Genomic DNA, 15,031 nt, shown 5'->3' on the forward strand with positions numbered 1-15,031 from the left:
GAGGTCGGAGGAGGTTAGCCTGTCCGGAGCGGAGGTGTGGTGTGGAGGATTAGGGGGTGAGCAGTTCTTTGAGGTAGAGGGGGGCGTTTCCAGGGAGGCACTGGTGGGTTAGAATGGAGACTTTGTATTCAATCCTGAGTGGAACAGGAAGCCAGTGAAGGGATTTGAGAATTGGTGTGATGTGGTCATATTTCCGCACTCTCATCAGGATCCTAGCAGCACTGTTCTGTGTGTCCTGCAGCTTCTGGATCTTCTTGCTGGGGATCCCGACAAGAAGTGCATGTATAGTAAAAATATTTCAATGATTATGGTAAATATATACATATAATCTTGATTGTAACACTGTAATAAAAATAATATGTTGCACTCTAAAAACGGTCGAGTTAAAAACTACCCAATTTGAGTAGTTTTTAACCCAGCTGATGGGTAACTATTGAAACAAACTAACACTATGCAAGATGGGGTATGTAGTCAACCCAAATGCTGGGTCATTTTAACTGCATTACTGGGTTAGTTCTACCAAATATATGGGTTATATATTCAACCCAAATGCTGGGTCATTTTAACTGCAATACTGGGTTAGTTCTACCAAATATACGGGTGGACCCCGACTTAAACAAATTGAAAAACGTATTGGGGTGTTACCATTTAGTGGTGAATTGTACGGAATATGTACTGAACTGAGCAATCTACAAATAAAAGCTTCAATCAATCAACCAACCAACCAACCAATCAATCAATCAATCAATCAATCAATCAAACATTAAACTGCACAGAGCTGAAGCTGAGTGTATCATAAATGCTCTGTGATAGTTTTGACGGAAATAAAGCTCGTGATGTTCCCACCTGTCTAATCCCTTAACAAAGCTATTGACTGCAAAGAAAAACCTAAACTCTTATAATTCATCATTTTTGTTGATGTTTCCAAGTTTTTCTTCAAAAACTATTGCAGCAGTTTCTTTCATGCAGCGATGCCAGGGTCCAGTCCCTGAACACACACCTGGGTGTTGCCCATACTTTAATTGCTGACTTTCACAGGACAAGACCTGCAGGACATCTGCGTAAAGTTCCCTCGGCCTTGACTTGGGGTCTCACGGACTCGCAGCGGGTCGTCCGTCTGTCATGTGGTCAACATGTGTGCTTCGGACTGTATAATGCACATCTTCCTTTTTGACTGTACTTCAATGTATAATAGACTGTATTTATGTTATTCACATGTGAATAATGTTGTATAATAGACTGTATTTATGTTATTCACATGTGAATAATGCTGTATAATAGATTGAATTTATGTTATTCATATGTAAATAATGCTGTATAATAGAATGTGTTTATATTGTTCACATGTGAATAAACTGTATAATAGACTGAATTTATGTTATTGACATGTGAATAATGCTGAATAGACTGTTTATATTATTCACATGTGAATAATGCTGTATAATAGACTGATTTTATATTATTCACATGTGAATAATGCTGTATAATAGACTGTGTTTATGTTGTGCACATGTGAATAATGCTGTATTTATATTATTCACATGTGAATAATGCTGTATAATAGACTGTTTGTATTATTCACATGTGAATAATTCTGTATAATAGACTATTTATATTATTCACATATGAATAAACTGTATAATAGACTGTATTTATGTTATTCACATGTGAATAATGCTGTATAATAGACTGAATTTGTTGTTCACATGCGAATAATGCTGTATAATAGACTGAATTTATATTATTCACATGTGAATAATGCTGTATTTATATTATTCACATGTGAATAATGTTGTATAATAGACTGAATTTGTTGTTCACATGCGAATAATGCTGTATAATAGACTGTGTTTATATTATTCACATGTGAATAAACTGTAAAATAGACTGAATTTATGTTATTCACATGTGAATAATGCTGTATAATAGACTGTATTTATATTATTCACATGTGAATATTGCTGTATAATAGACTGTATTTATGTTTTTCACGTGAATAATCCTGTACAATAGACTGTATTTATGTTTTTCACGTGAATAATGCTGTATAATAGACTGTATTTATGTTATTCACATGTAAAAAATACCTAAGTGTTTATTGTCTATTGTGAGCTAACTGTGGTGCTGAATTTCCCCCAAGGTTCAATAAAGTACTTTCTATTCTATTCTATTCCTTCCGATATGTTGACCAGGACTTGACGGGTTGGCGGAGGCCGAGCACAAACTTACGCTTAGTCCTCAACTGGTCCCACAGGTCCCCCCAGATGGACTTATTTTGGTCCTGGTTGCTGACCCACCTTCTGTCGTGTGCTGCAGGAATCCAGGAAGGATCCGAGTGCACCAAGTGTAAAAACGACTTGGCGCTGCGGGCCGCCATCGCGCTGCTCTACGTCCTGTGCGCCCTGCTCACCATCGCCGTGGCCGTCCTCGGGTACAAAGGTCAGCCGCACGGCACGCATGATTGATTTGGTTCTTCCGACACACATTGACATTTCAACCTGTTTAGTTTATTAAGGATCCCCATTAGTCTACACCAGGGTTTTCAACCTTTTTTGAGCCAAGGCACATTTTTTTCATTGAAAAAATCTGGAGAGCAGACATCTTTAAAAAACTAAACTCAGTTGACAGTAAAAAGTCGTTAGATGTGACTTTAAAGTATAACCAATCATGCATCACTATAGCTCTTGTCTCAAAGTAGGTGTACTGTCACCACCTGTCACATCACACCCTGACTTATTTGCACTTTTTTGCCCTTTTCCTGTGTGTAGTCTTTTACTTTTTCTCTTACACTCCTATTTTGGTGTCTTTTTCTCTTTTTTTCGTATTTTCCTGGAGCCGTTTTATGTCTTCCATTAGGCGATATTTCCCGCATCTACTTTGTTTTAGCAAACAAGAATATTTCAGTCTTTTTTATACTTATTTGTGGGGACATTGTTGATTGTCATGTCATGTTCGGATGTACTTTGTGGACGCCGTCTTTGCTCCACAGTAAGTCTTTGCTGTCGTCCAGCATTCTGTTTTTGTTTACTTTGTAGCCAGTTCTGTTTGAGTTTCGTTCTGCATAGCATTCTCTAAGCTTCAATTACTTCTTAGCGGCACTCACCTTTTGTTTATTTTTGGTTTAAGCATTAGACACCTTTTTACCTGCACTCTGCCTCCCGCTGTTTCCCACATCTACAAAGCCATCATCTGCCAATCTCCAGACAGTACAGACACACATTATTTGCGGATTCTAATTACTGGTTTGCAAAAAATATGCCGCGGCGTAACAGTGGTTGAAAAACACTGGTCTACACCACAGTGGAGAGTATTCTTCCTGGGGTCCGGGCCAAAAAAAATATCACACAATCACAAAACAAAAGATTACAATGCGGTACAACATGATCAATAATAAAATGTTGTAAAAACAATAACTTTGAGTTTACATAATAATGTTCATACTAAGGATAAAAAGAGCAATATAAAAATATATATATATATATTTTTGCAAAAATAAAACAAAGAACCAATGACCTATAATGCACTCATTAGTGTACCAAAGACACAATAAGTGATGAAAAAGTACCATCCATCCATTTTCTACTGCTTGTCCCATAATCAATAAAATACTCAATAGTCAATAAACAGAAGTCATGACAGAAGGCACAATCTAGAATAATCTCTTTCCGCAATACGAAGATGCAGGATTTGCTGGAACATTAAAGTGGTGAAACTTCCTATAAGACAGGGGTAGGGAACCTATGGCTCTAGAACCAGATGTGGCTCTTTTGATGACTGCATCTGGCTCTCTGATAAATCTGAGCTGACGTTGCTTAACACGATAATTAATGAATAATTCCACTCTGTCAGTCCACCCCAGGGCAGCTGTGGCTACTGATGTAGCTTACCACCACCAGGTGTGAATGAATGATGAGTCCCACTTCTCTGTGAGCGCTTTGAGTGTCTAGAAAAAGTGCAAAATAAATCTAAGTTATTATTATTATTATTATTATTATTATTAATAATTCCACTTGTAATCACGGTGTTAAAAATAACATTCAAAATATAGAACATTCTCATGCATTTTTAATCCATCCATCCGTTTTCTACAGCACCTGTTCAAGAAGTTGCGTTAATGGGAATAAATTATTTATTTATCATCTGTTAGTGTGGGGCTTGCCGTCCTGGGGGTTCTTCAGACCACCAAGCACCGACATGAGAGCCTGTTTCAGGGTTAAAAAATGTTGTTTTATTTATCAATAAGTCTCTCAGTTGCTTTCCAGCAATTGTCTTTTTCTCTTTCGTTCTCGCTCGCACTCTGGCTCCAGTTCCTTCCCTGTCTCTCCTCCTGGCTGCTGCTTATAAAAGAGCGACAGGTGATTAGATAACAAGACCCAGGTGGGCCTTCTATGCACACCTGTCGCTGATTTCGAGGCCAGTCTTGGCAAACCCTGCTTTGCTGCAGGCCACGCCCCTTCCACAGTTAGCTTCAGAATATTAATGCTATTCCAAAAAATAAGAGACCTATTACACTCTAGAAATGTTGGTCTTACTTAGAAATGCATGCCTTTAGTTGTGTTCAGTGTTAAAAAAAAATATTATATGGCTCTCACAGTAATACATTTTAAAATTGTTGGCTTTTTTGGCTCTCTCAGCCAAAAAGGTTCCCAACCCCTGCTATAAGAGGACAGCTGTAGTGCTGTATTCTGAGGATCATGTCATATTTCATTTCAACTTTTTTTTTTTAAATGGTCCTCACTAGTCTCGAACAAATATGTGTGAATAATGCAAAAGTATTTAAATTTGGTCCCCATGAACCACATTAACTCTTTTTCCCCAGAGTCCCCAGTAAGTATGATCAGCACATTACTTCATCAATCCAGAGATTTAAAGACGTGTCTGAGCTAACTGGGCAGTGGACATTTTACACCATTTTTTATATGCCTGTAGAAAGGGTGGTCCCCACAAGTCATGAACAACAACTTGGTCCCCATTCCAAATGATAACCTGTGTGTGTGTGTGTGTGTGTGTGTGTGTGTGTGTGTGTGTGTGTGTGTGTGTGTGTGTGTGTGTGTGTGTGTGTGTGTGTGTGTGTGTGTGTGTGTGTGTGTGTGTGTGTGTGTGTGTGTGTGTGTGTGTGTGTGTGTGTGTGTGTGTGTGTGTGTGTGTGTGTGTGTGTGTGTGTGTGTGTGTGTGTGTGTGTGTGTGTGTGTGTGTGTGTGTGTGTGTGTGTGTGTGTGTGTGTGTGTGTGTGTGTGTGTGTGTGTGTGTGTGTGTGTGTGTGTGTGTGTGTGTGTGTGTGTGTGTGTGTGTGTGTGTGTGTGTGTGTGTGTGTGTGTGTGTGTGTGTGTGTGTGTGTGTGTGTGTGTGTGTGTGTGTGTGTGTGTGTGTGTGTGTGTGTGTGTGTGTGTGTGTGTGTGTGTGTGTGTGTGTGTGTGTGTGTGTGTGTGTGTGTGTGTGTGTGTGTGTGTGTGTGTGTGTGTGTGTGTGTGTGTGTGTGTGTGTGTGTGTGTGTGTGTGTGTGTGTGTGTGTGTGTGTGTGTGTGTGTGTGTGTGTGTGTGTGTGTGTGTGTGTGTGTGTGTGTGTGTGTGTGTGTGTGTGTGTGTGTGTGTGTGTGTGTGTGTGTGTGTGTGTGTGTGTGTGTGTGTGTGTGTGTGTGTGTGTGTGTGTGTGTTGCTGTAACATGTAACAGATGAACCTGCAGCAACCACAGCGGACAACAATTTGTCCTAAGGAGGCCTGATGTCTTTATGGTTCTGCGGTCATTTGTTGTGTGGTCAAAGTCCACATGGCAAACTGTAGACGTGTGCTGTGCTCTAAGTGTCTACATGTGTGCTGGCTCACAGTAAACATGTCAGACTTACAGAGACGGGCGACAAGTGGATGGATATTTACATGGACAAATAATACAGCAAATATTCATTATAAATTGTTAGAATTTAAAAGGGTCATTTTATGATTTTCCTCCACTACATTTGAAACAGGTGTGGTCTACATAACATGTGATGGTGCTTCTTTAGTCAACACGTTGCATAGATGATGTTTTACACATCATCTTCAAGCCGCTTTCTGACTGCATCTCCTCCCCGCCAGCCATGTTGTACTTTTATTAACTCTTCTACAATGCAGATATACATATATATGTTTGAACTATCCACTACTTTTGATTAAAAATGGCAACAGTTGAGAATGCATGTGTATGTATGAGCCAGTCACATTTAATATGTATTTTGATCTTTTTAAGCAATTGTTAATTTAAAAAACATATATATATATATATATATATATATATATATATATATATATATATATATATATATATATATAATTTAAAAAACATATATATATATATATGTTTTTTAAATTAAAAAACATATATATGTATATATATATATATATATGTATATATATATATATATATATATATATATATGTTTTTTCATTTAAAAAAAAAAAAAAAATATATATATATATATATATATGTTTTTTAAATTAAAAAAAAAAAAAAAAATATATATATATATATATATATATATATATGTTTTTTAAATTAACAATTGCTTAAAAAGATCAAAATACATAACTATTAAATGTGACTGGCTCATACATACACATGCATTCTCAACTGTTGCCATTTTTAATCAAAAGTAGTGGATAGTTCAAACATATATATGTATATATATATATATATATGTATATATATATATATATATATATATATATATATATATATATATATATGTGTGTGTGTATGTATATATAAATATGTTTATATGTATATATACATATAATTCACAATATATGTGTGTATATTATATATATATATACATATGTGTATATATATATATATATATATATAATATATATATATATATATATATATACAGTGGGGCAAAAAGTATTTAGTTAGCCAGCGATTGTGCAAGTTCTCCCACTTCAAATGATGACAGAGGTCTGTCATTTTCATCATAGGTACACTTCAACTGTGAGAGACAGAATGGGAAAAAAGAATCCAGGGATTCACATTGTAGGAATTTTAAATAATTTATTTGTAAATTATGGTGTAAAATAAGTATTTGGTCAAGCATTCAAAGCTCTCACTGATGGAAGGAGGTTTTGGCTCCAAATCTCAGGATACATGGCCCCATTCATTCTTTCCTTAACACGGATCAATCGTCCTGTCCCCTTAGCAGAAAAACAGCCCCAAAGCATGATGTTTCCACCCCCATGCTTCACAGTAGGTATGGTGTTCTTGGGATGCAACTCAGTATTCTTCCTCCTCCAAACACAACGACTTGAGTTTATACCAAAAAGTTCTATTTTGGTTTCATCTGACCACATGACATTCTCCCAATCCTCTGCTGTATCATCCATGTATCCATTTTGGTATCAACTCAATATGCCTGTTTGAGCCGGATGTCATGTCACATGCAACAAAGTTTTTGAAATATGGCATTGTTTGATTTTACAGTACTGTACTTTGTAAGAGTACCAAATGTGGTACCCATCACTAATGTTGAGTGCATATTTCATGAGTAAGTTCACTATGGCGCCCTCTAGTGTTCATAAACTGCTAGTCCGGATGAATCCAATACAGTTCATAGTGGAGATCATTAGAACTGGTGCAACTTTGTTCATATGTACCATATATGTGTATACATTCATGAATAATAAACTTGACTTCCTGCTTATGTCAGTGGTCCAGAAAATGGATGACGTCACAGAGGGGATGCAGAATTACGGCGGCAAAATCAGCGCCGTGGAGACCGACTTAAAGAAACTGGGTGAGTTGTCAGCGCTCACAAACACATCACAGTCACACTCTAAAACTGAGGGGAAAACAACTTTTCATGATGCTGGTCAACCTCAATTAAAGGCCTACTGAAAGCCACTACTAGCCACCACACAGTCTGATAGTTTATATATCAATGATGAAATATTAACATTGCAACACATGACAATACGGCCGCTTTACTTTACTAAATTGCAATTTAAAATTTCGCCTGGAAGTATCATGCTAAAACGTCGCGGAATGATGACACGTGCGCGTGACGTCACGCAATGTAGAGGACATTTTGTTCCAGCACCGTTCCCAGCTATAAGTCGTCTGTTTTCATCGCATAATTCCACAGTGTTATGGACATCTGTGTTGCTGAATCTTTTGCAATTTGTTCAATGAACAATGGAGACATCAAGGAAGAAAGCTGTAGGTGGGAAGCGGTGTATTGCGGCCGGCTTAGCAACACAAACACAGCCGGTGTTTCATTGTTTACATTCCTGAAAGATGACAGTGAAGCTTTACTATGGAACAGAGCGGTCAAGCGAACACGGTTGGATTGGACCACACACACAAAGTACAGTGTATTATGCAGCGATCATTTCGAAAGATCGTGTTTCGAAGAGGGTCCCTTGCGAAGGGCAGAGATGGGTATCGCCACCACCCGTCGACTGGTGCTGAAGAAAGGTGCGGGGCCGACCTTCAGGTTGTACCGGTACGACCATATAATCTCACTAAAACACTGGCAACACAATAAGCAGATAAGGGATTTTCCAGAATTATCCTAGTAAATGTGTTTAATAACATCTGAATCGCTCCCACTGTATAGTCTTTTTTTTTTCTAATCCTTCACTCTCACTTTCCTCATCCAAGACTCTTTCATCCTCGCTCAAATTATTGGGGAAATGGTCGCTTTTTCGGTCCGAATCGCTCTCGCTGCTGGTGGCCATGATTGTAAACAATGTTCAGATGTGAGGTTAGCTCCACAACCCGTGACGTCACACGCACATCGTCTGCTTGGCTTTTTTATTAGCGACCAAAAGTTGCAAACTTTATCGTGGATGTTCTCTACTAAATCCTTTCAGCAAAAATATGGCAATATGTTGAAATGATGAAGTATGACACATAGAATGGAGCTGCTATCCCCGTTTAAATAAGAACATCTCATTTCAGTAGGCCTTTAAGTTTGACCGAACAATATTTCTAAAATAATGGAAATAAACCGTTCCAGGGTCCAACTGTGACCATCATGAAAGCTTTATGTTATGTACAAAAATTAAAATGCTCAATCTAAGCATACTTTTTTTTTTTTACACTCAAAGCTGTCTCATACCGTGTGAAAATAAGCTAAGTATAATAATAAATGAAGTTAAAGGCCTACTGAAATGAGATGTTCTTATTTAAACGGGGATAGCAGCTCCATTCTATGTGTCATACTTCATCATTTCACCATATTGCCATATTTTTGCTGAAAGGATTTAGTAGAGAACATCCATGATAAAGTTCGCAACTTTTGGTCGCTAATAAAAAAGCCTTGCCTGTACCGGAAGTAGCAGACGATGTGCGCGTGACGTCACGGGTTGTGGAGCTCCTCACATCTGAACATTGTTTACAATCATGGCCACCAGCAGCCAGAGCGATTTGGACCGAGAAAGCGACGCTTTCTCCATTAATTTGAGCGAGGATGAAAGATTTGTGGATGAGGAAAGTTAGCATGAAGGACTAGAAGAAAAAAAAAAGACTAGAGGGCAGTGGGAGCGATTCCAATGTTATTAGACAAATTTACTAGGATAATTCTGGAAAATCCCTTATCTGTTTATTGTGTTACTAGTGTTTTAGTGAGATTATATGGTCGTACCTGTACAACCTGAAGGTCGGCCCCGCACCTTTCTTCAGCACCAGTCGACGGGTGGTGGCAATACCCATCTCTGCCCTTCGCAAAGGGCCCTCTTCGAAACACAATCTTTCGAAATGATCGCTGCATAATACACTGTACTTTGTGTGTGTGGTCCAATCCAACCGTGTTCGCTTGACCGCTCTGTTCCATAGTAAAGCTTCACCATCATCTTTCAGGAATGTAAACAATGAAACACCGGCTGTGTTTGTGTTGCTAAAGGCGGCCGCAATACACCGCTTCTCACCTACAGCTTTCTTCTTTGACGTCTCCATTATTCATTGAACAAATTGCAAAAGATTCAGCAACACAGATGTCCAGAATACTGTGGAATTATGCGATGAAAACAGACGACTTATAGCTGTGAACGGTGCTGGAACAAAATGTCCTCTACATTGCGTGACGTCACGCGCACGTGTCATCATACCGAGACGTTTCAGCAGGATACTTCGGCGCGGAGTTTAAAATTGCAATCTAGTAAACTAAAGCGGCCGTATTGGCATGTGTTGCAATGTTAATATTTCCATCCATCCATCCATCCATCATCTTCCGCCTATCCGAGGTCGGGTCGCGGGGGCAGCAGCCTAAGCAGGGAAGCCCAGACTTCCCTATCTCCAGCCACTTCGTCTAGCTCTTCCCGGGGGATCCCGAGGCGTTCCCAGGCCAGCCGGGAGACATAGTCTTCCCAACGTGTCCTGGGTCTTCCCCGTGGCCTCCTACCAGCTGGACGTGCCCTAAACACATCCCTAGGGAGGCGTTTGGGTGGCATCCTGACCAGATGCCCGAACCACCTCATCTGGCTCCTCTCCATGTGGAGGAGCAGCGGCTTTACTTTGAGTTCCTCCCGGATGGCAGAGCTTCTCACCCTATCTCTAAGGGAGAGACCCGCCACCCGGCGGAGGAAACTCGTTTCGGCCGCTTGTACCCGTAATCTTATCCTTTCGGTCATGACCCAAAGCTCATGACCATAGGTGAGGATGGGAACGTAGATCGACCGGTAAATTGAGAGCTTTGCCTTCCGGCTCAGCTCCTTCTTCACCACAACGCATCGATACAACGTCCGCATTACTGAAGACGCCGCACCGTTAATATTTCATCATTGATATATAAACTATCAGACTGCGTGGTGGCTAGTAGTGGCTTTCAGTAGGCCTTTAACAAGCTGCTTTGCTTCTTCTGCCTCCGTCTCAGCACCCAGCATTGTCCCACCCACACAACTTCTGATTGGTTACATATATAGTGGTAACAGCCAATCAGCAGTGCGTATTCAGAGCGCATGTAGTAAATGCTTCAGCGCCGAGCAGATAGGTAGTGGGTTAATCATATTCCAGGGATACTACATAATTATATCTCTATTGTATTATCAATTGTTCATTAATTTTGCCTCGCCCTCGTGTGAAATATTTGTTAAGATGGCTAACGCTAGGGTCCCGTCCATCGCTGCTTGCATCTTTCATTTCTCTTAGTTTTTCTTCTGCTGCTTCTTCTTCTTCTGGTGTTCAAACCAAAAAAAAAAGGCAAAGCCGCTCAGTCTGATGTGATGTAACTTGTGTGTCACCCCCGAAGATTATCAGGCGGGGGAGAAGTCGGTGAACGCCAGCAGCGAAATCAAGACGTTTAAGTCGGACCTGGAGACGCTGCACGGCCGGCTGAACGACATCGCCGTCAGGACCAGCAAGAACCGGGACATCCTAAGCGAACTGCAGGTGTCTGGAGACGACACGCAGGGCGTCCACTTTTCCCTGCAGGACTTACTGACCGGCAACGCCGCCTCACTCCGCGGGGTCAACCAGACCTTGGCCTCCTACGGCAGCATGCTCGGAGACCTCCAGACGGACACGGCCAGGCTCCAGTCTGAGATCCAGGGCAAGTTGAAGGAGCAGAGCCAGGCCCTGGTTGGTATCAGCGCTCTCAACATCAGCCAGGTCCAGCAGCAAAATCTGCTCACCTCGCTGCAGAAGACGCTAGAAGACACGGAGCAGGCGGTGCAAAAACTCCAGCTGGGCTATCAGACTTTGCAGCAAAGCAACAGACAGACCCGCACTGACATTGATTGGCTGTCAAAGAATGTCCAGAACCTCCAGATCTTGGCAGGAAACAACTCTGCATTGGCGGGGTCCAACTACGAAACCCTGGAAGTTTTAGGGGCGCAGGTGAACTCGCTGGTCAACCAAATGCAGAACACCTCCATTCTCACTGAGGGCCACGATCGGAGTCTACGAGAACTCATGGACCACCAGCGGGACCACGACAACGCCACCTCGTCCAAGTTCGACGTGATGGAAATCCGCCTGGACACGCATGAAAGCGCCATGGACCGCGTGACCGGCAACGTTAGCTTCGCCACACAGCTGCTCGGCACCATCAGCTCGGACCTCAATAGCCTGAGGTCGTGCGCCGAGACGGTCATGCGCCACTCGGACCTCCTGGCGGATCTGAACAACAGCGTGAAGGAGGCTAATGCCGAGAGCCGAGACCTGCGGTCTGAGCAGGAGAAGCTGGTGGCCAGGGTGGACAGCGAGGTCAACGACCTGGCTGCGGTGATGGAGGAGATGAAGCTGCTCGACAGCAAACACTCGCAACTCATCACCAACTTCACCATCCTCCAAGGTAACCATGTGTACTTCTTTTGTGGAAGGTAACTTCCTCTAAAGCGCTGAAATTGGGCCTCGTGGTTAGAGATTCCGCCCTGAGATGGGTAGGTTGTGAGTTCAAACCCCGGCTGAGTCATACCAAAGACTATAAAAATGGGAGCCATTACCTCCCTGCTTGGCACTCAGCATCAAGGTTTTGAATTGGGGGTTCAATCACCAAAAATGATTCCCAGGCGCGGCCACCACTGCTGCTCACTGCTCCCCTCACCTCCCAGGGGGTGATCAAAGGTGACGGGTCAAATGCAGAGACTAATTTCACCACACCTAGTATGTGTGTGTGTGTGACAATCAGTAGTACTTGGCGCAGTGGTAGAGTGGCCGTGCGCAACCCGAGGGTCCCTGGTTCAAATCCCACCTAGTACCAACCTCGTCACGTCCGTTGTGTCCTGAGCAAGACACTTCACCCTTGCTCCTGATGGGTGCTGGTTGGCGCCTTGCATGGCAGCTCCCTCCATCAGTGTGTGAATGTGTGTGTGAATGTGGAAGTAGTGTCAAAGCGCTTTGAGTACCTTGAAGGTAGAAAAGCGCTATACAAGTACAGCCCATTTATCATTTATTATTTATTTACTTTAACTTTAAAATGTGTCAAAACATCAATCAATCAATCCATGTTTCGCGGCTGTGTTGGAGCCACTATGGATTGAACTTTCACAGTATCATGTTAGACCCGCTTGACATCCATTGCTTTCGGTCCCCTAGAGGGGGGGGGTTGCCCACATCTGAGGTCCTCTCCAAGGTTTCTCATAGTCAGCATTGTCACTGGCGTCCCACTGGATGTGAATTCTCCCTGCCCACTGGGTGTGAGTTTTCCTTGCCCTTTTGTGGGTTCTTCCGAGGATGTTGTAGTCGTAATGATTTGTGCAGTCCTTTGAGACATTTGTGATTTGGGGCTATATAAATAAACATTGATTGATTGATTGGGACGGCTTGGCGCAGTGGGAGAGTGGCCGTGCGCAACCCGAGGGTCACTGGTTCAAATCCCACCTAGTACCAACCTCGTCATGTCCGTTGTGTCCTGAGCAAGACACTTCACCCTTGCTCCTGATGGTTGCTGGTTGGCGCCTTGCATGGCAGCTCCCTCCATCAGTGTGTGAATGTGTGTGTGAATGGGTAAATGTGGAAGTAGTGTCAAAGCGCTTTGAGTACCTTGAAGGTAGAAAAGCGCTATACAAGTACAGCCCATTTATCATTTATTATTTATTTACTTTAACTTTAAAATGTGTCAAAACATCAATCAATCAATCCATGTTTCGCGGCTGTGTTGGAGCCACTATGGATTGAACTTTCACAGTATCATGTTAGACCCGCTCCACATCCATTGCTTTCGGTCCCCTAGAGGGGGGGGGGTTGCCCACATCTGAGGTCCTCTCCAAGGTTTCTCATAGTCAGCATTGTCACTGGCGTCCCACTGGATGTGAATTCTCCCTGCCCACTGGGTGTGAGTTTTCCTTGCCCTTTTGTGGGTTCTTCCGAGGATGTTGTAGTCGTAATGATTTGTGCAGTCCTTTGAGACATTTGTGATTTGGGGCTATATAAATAAACATTGATTGATTGATTGACTTCTTTATATAGCCCTACATCACAAGTGTCTCAAAGGGCTGCACAAGCCACAACAACATCCTCGGTTCAGAGCCCACAAAAGGGCAAGGAAAAACTCACAACCCAGTGGGACGTCAATGTGGATGACGATGAGAAACCCTGTAGGGGAGACCGGATGCAATGGATGTCGAGTGGGTCTAACATAATAGTGAGAGTCCAGTCCATAGTGGATCTAACATAATAGTGAAAGTCTAGTCCATAGTGGATCCAACATAATATTGAGTGTCCAGTCCATGGTGGATCTAACATAAGAGTGTGAGTCCAGTCCATAGTGGATCTAACATAATAGTGTGAGAGTCCAGTCTATAGTGGATCTAACATAATAGTGTGAGAGTCCAGTCCATAGTGGATCTAACATAATAGTGTGAGAGTCCAGTCCATAGTGGATCTAACATAATAGTGTGAGAGTCCAGTCTATAGTGGATCTAGGTAACAGTGTGAGAGTCCAGTCCATAGTGGATCTAACATAATAGTGTGAGAGTCCAGTCCATAGTGGATCTAACATAATAGTGTGAGAGTCCAGTCCATAGTGGGTCTAACATAATAGTTTGAGTGTCCAGTCCATAGTGGATCTAGTCGCAAAGAGGTTGTACGGGGGAAAACTGGTACCTGCCGGATGCGCAGGATTTTCCAAAAAATGATCGCTTCAATATTGTTGTGTTTATTACATTTTCATTGACATCCAGCATCAGACGTTGCTTGTACACCATCCCACCACGCTCTGACGAAAGATTGTACGCCTCCTCTTTTATTTGGACTTTTCCCTGATTACATGGCAACAGCTGTTTCTAAAGGGGCGGAGGTCGTAAACAGCCGCTGCCTTCGGCCACAAAACAGTTCAAAGAAAAGGTGCCTGGATGGGGGTCAGGTCCTGCTTCCTCTCCGCTCTATAGATAGATAGATAGATAGATAGATAGTACTTTATTGATTCCATCAGGAGAGTTCCCTCAGGACAATTAAAATTCCAGCAGCAGTGTACAGAAATCGAATGTAAAAAGTAAACAATAAATAATGGGGGTATAAATGGAAACAAAATAAAACAATATTACAATAAATATAAAAATCAACAATGAGAATAAAAATATAACAGTAAAAAAAGAATATAACAAGAGAAACTTGGTAGTAGT

The 15,031-nt window shown here is 41.8% G+C and overlaps 1 protein-coding gene across 1 annotated transcript in view; it reads left to right on the forward strand.

The window, feature by feature from the left end:
- Positions 1–15,031, forward strand: part of LOC133567910 (collectin-12-like) — a 109,571-nt gene that overhangs the window by 33,729 nt on the left and 60,811 nt on the right. Inside the window, exons 3-5 of the mRNA XM_061919525.1 lie at positions 2,317–2,439; positions 7,678–7,764; positions 11,218–12,261. Coding sequence (XP_061775509.1) covers positions 2,317–2,439; positions 7,678–7,764; positions 11,218–12,261 — 1,254 coding nt within the window. The remainder of the gene's footprint in view (positions 1–2,316; positions 2,440–7,677; positions 7,765–11,217; positions 12,262–15,031) is intronic.

Source organism: Nerophis ophidion, linkage group LG14 (genome assembly GCF_033978795.1).
Source record: "Nerophis ophidion isolate RoL-2023_Sa linkage group LG14, RoL_Noph_v1.0, whole genome shotgun sequence".
NCBI lineage: Eukaryota > Metazoa > Chordata > Actinopteri > Syngnathiformes > Syngnathidae > Nerophis > Nerophis ophidion.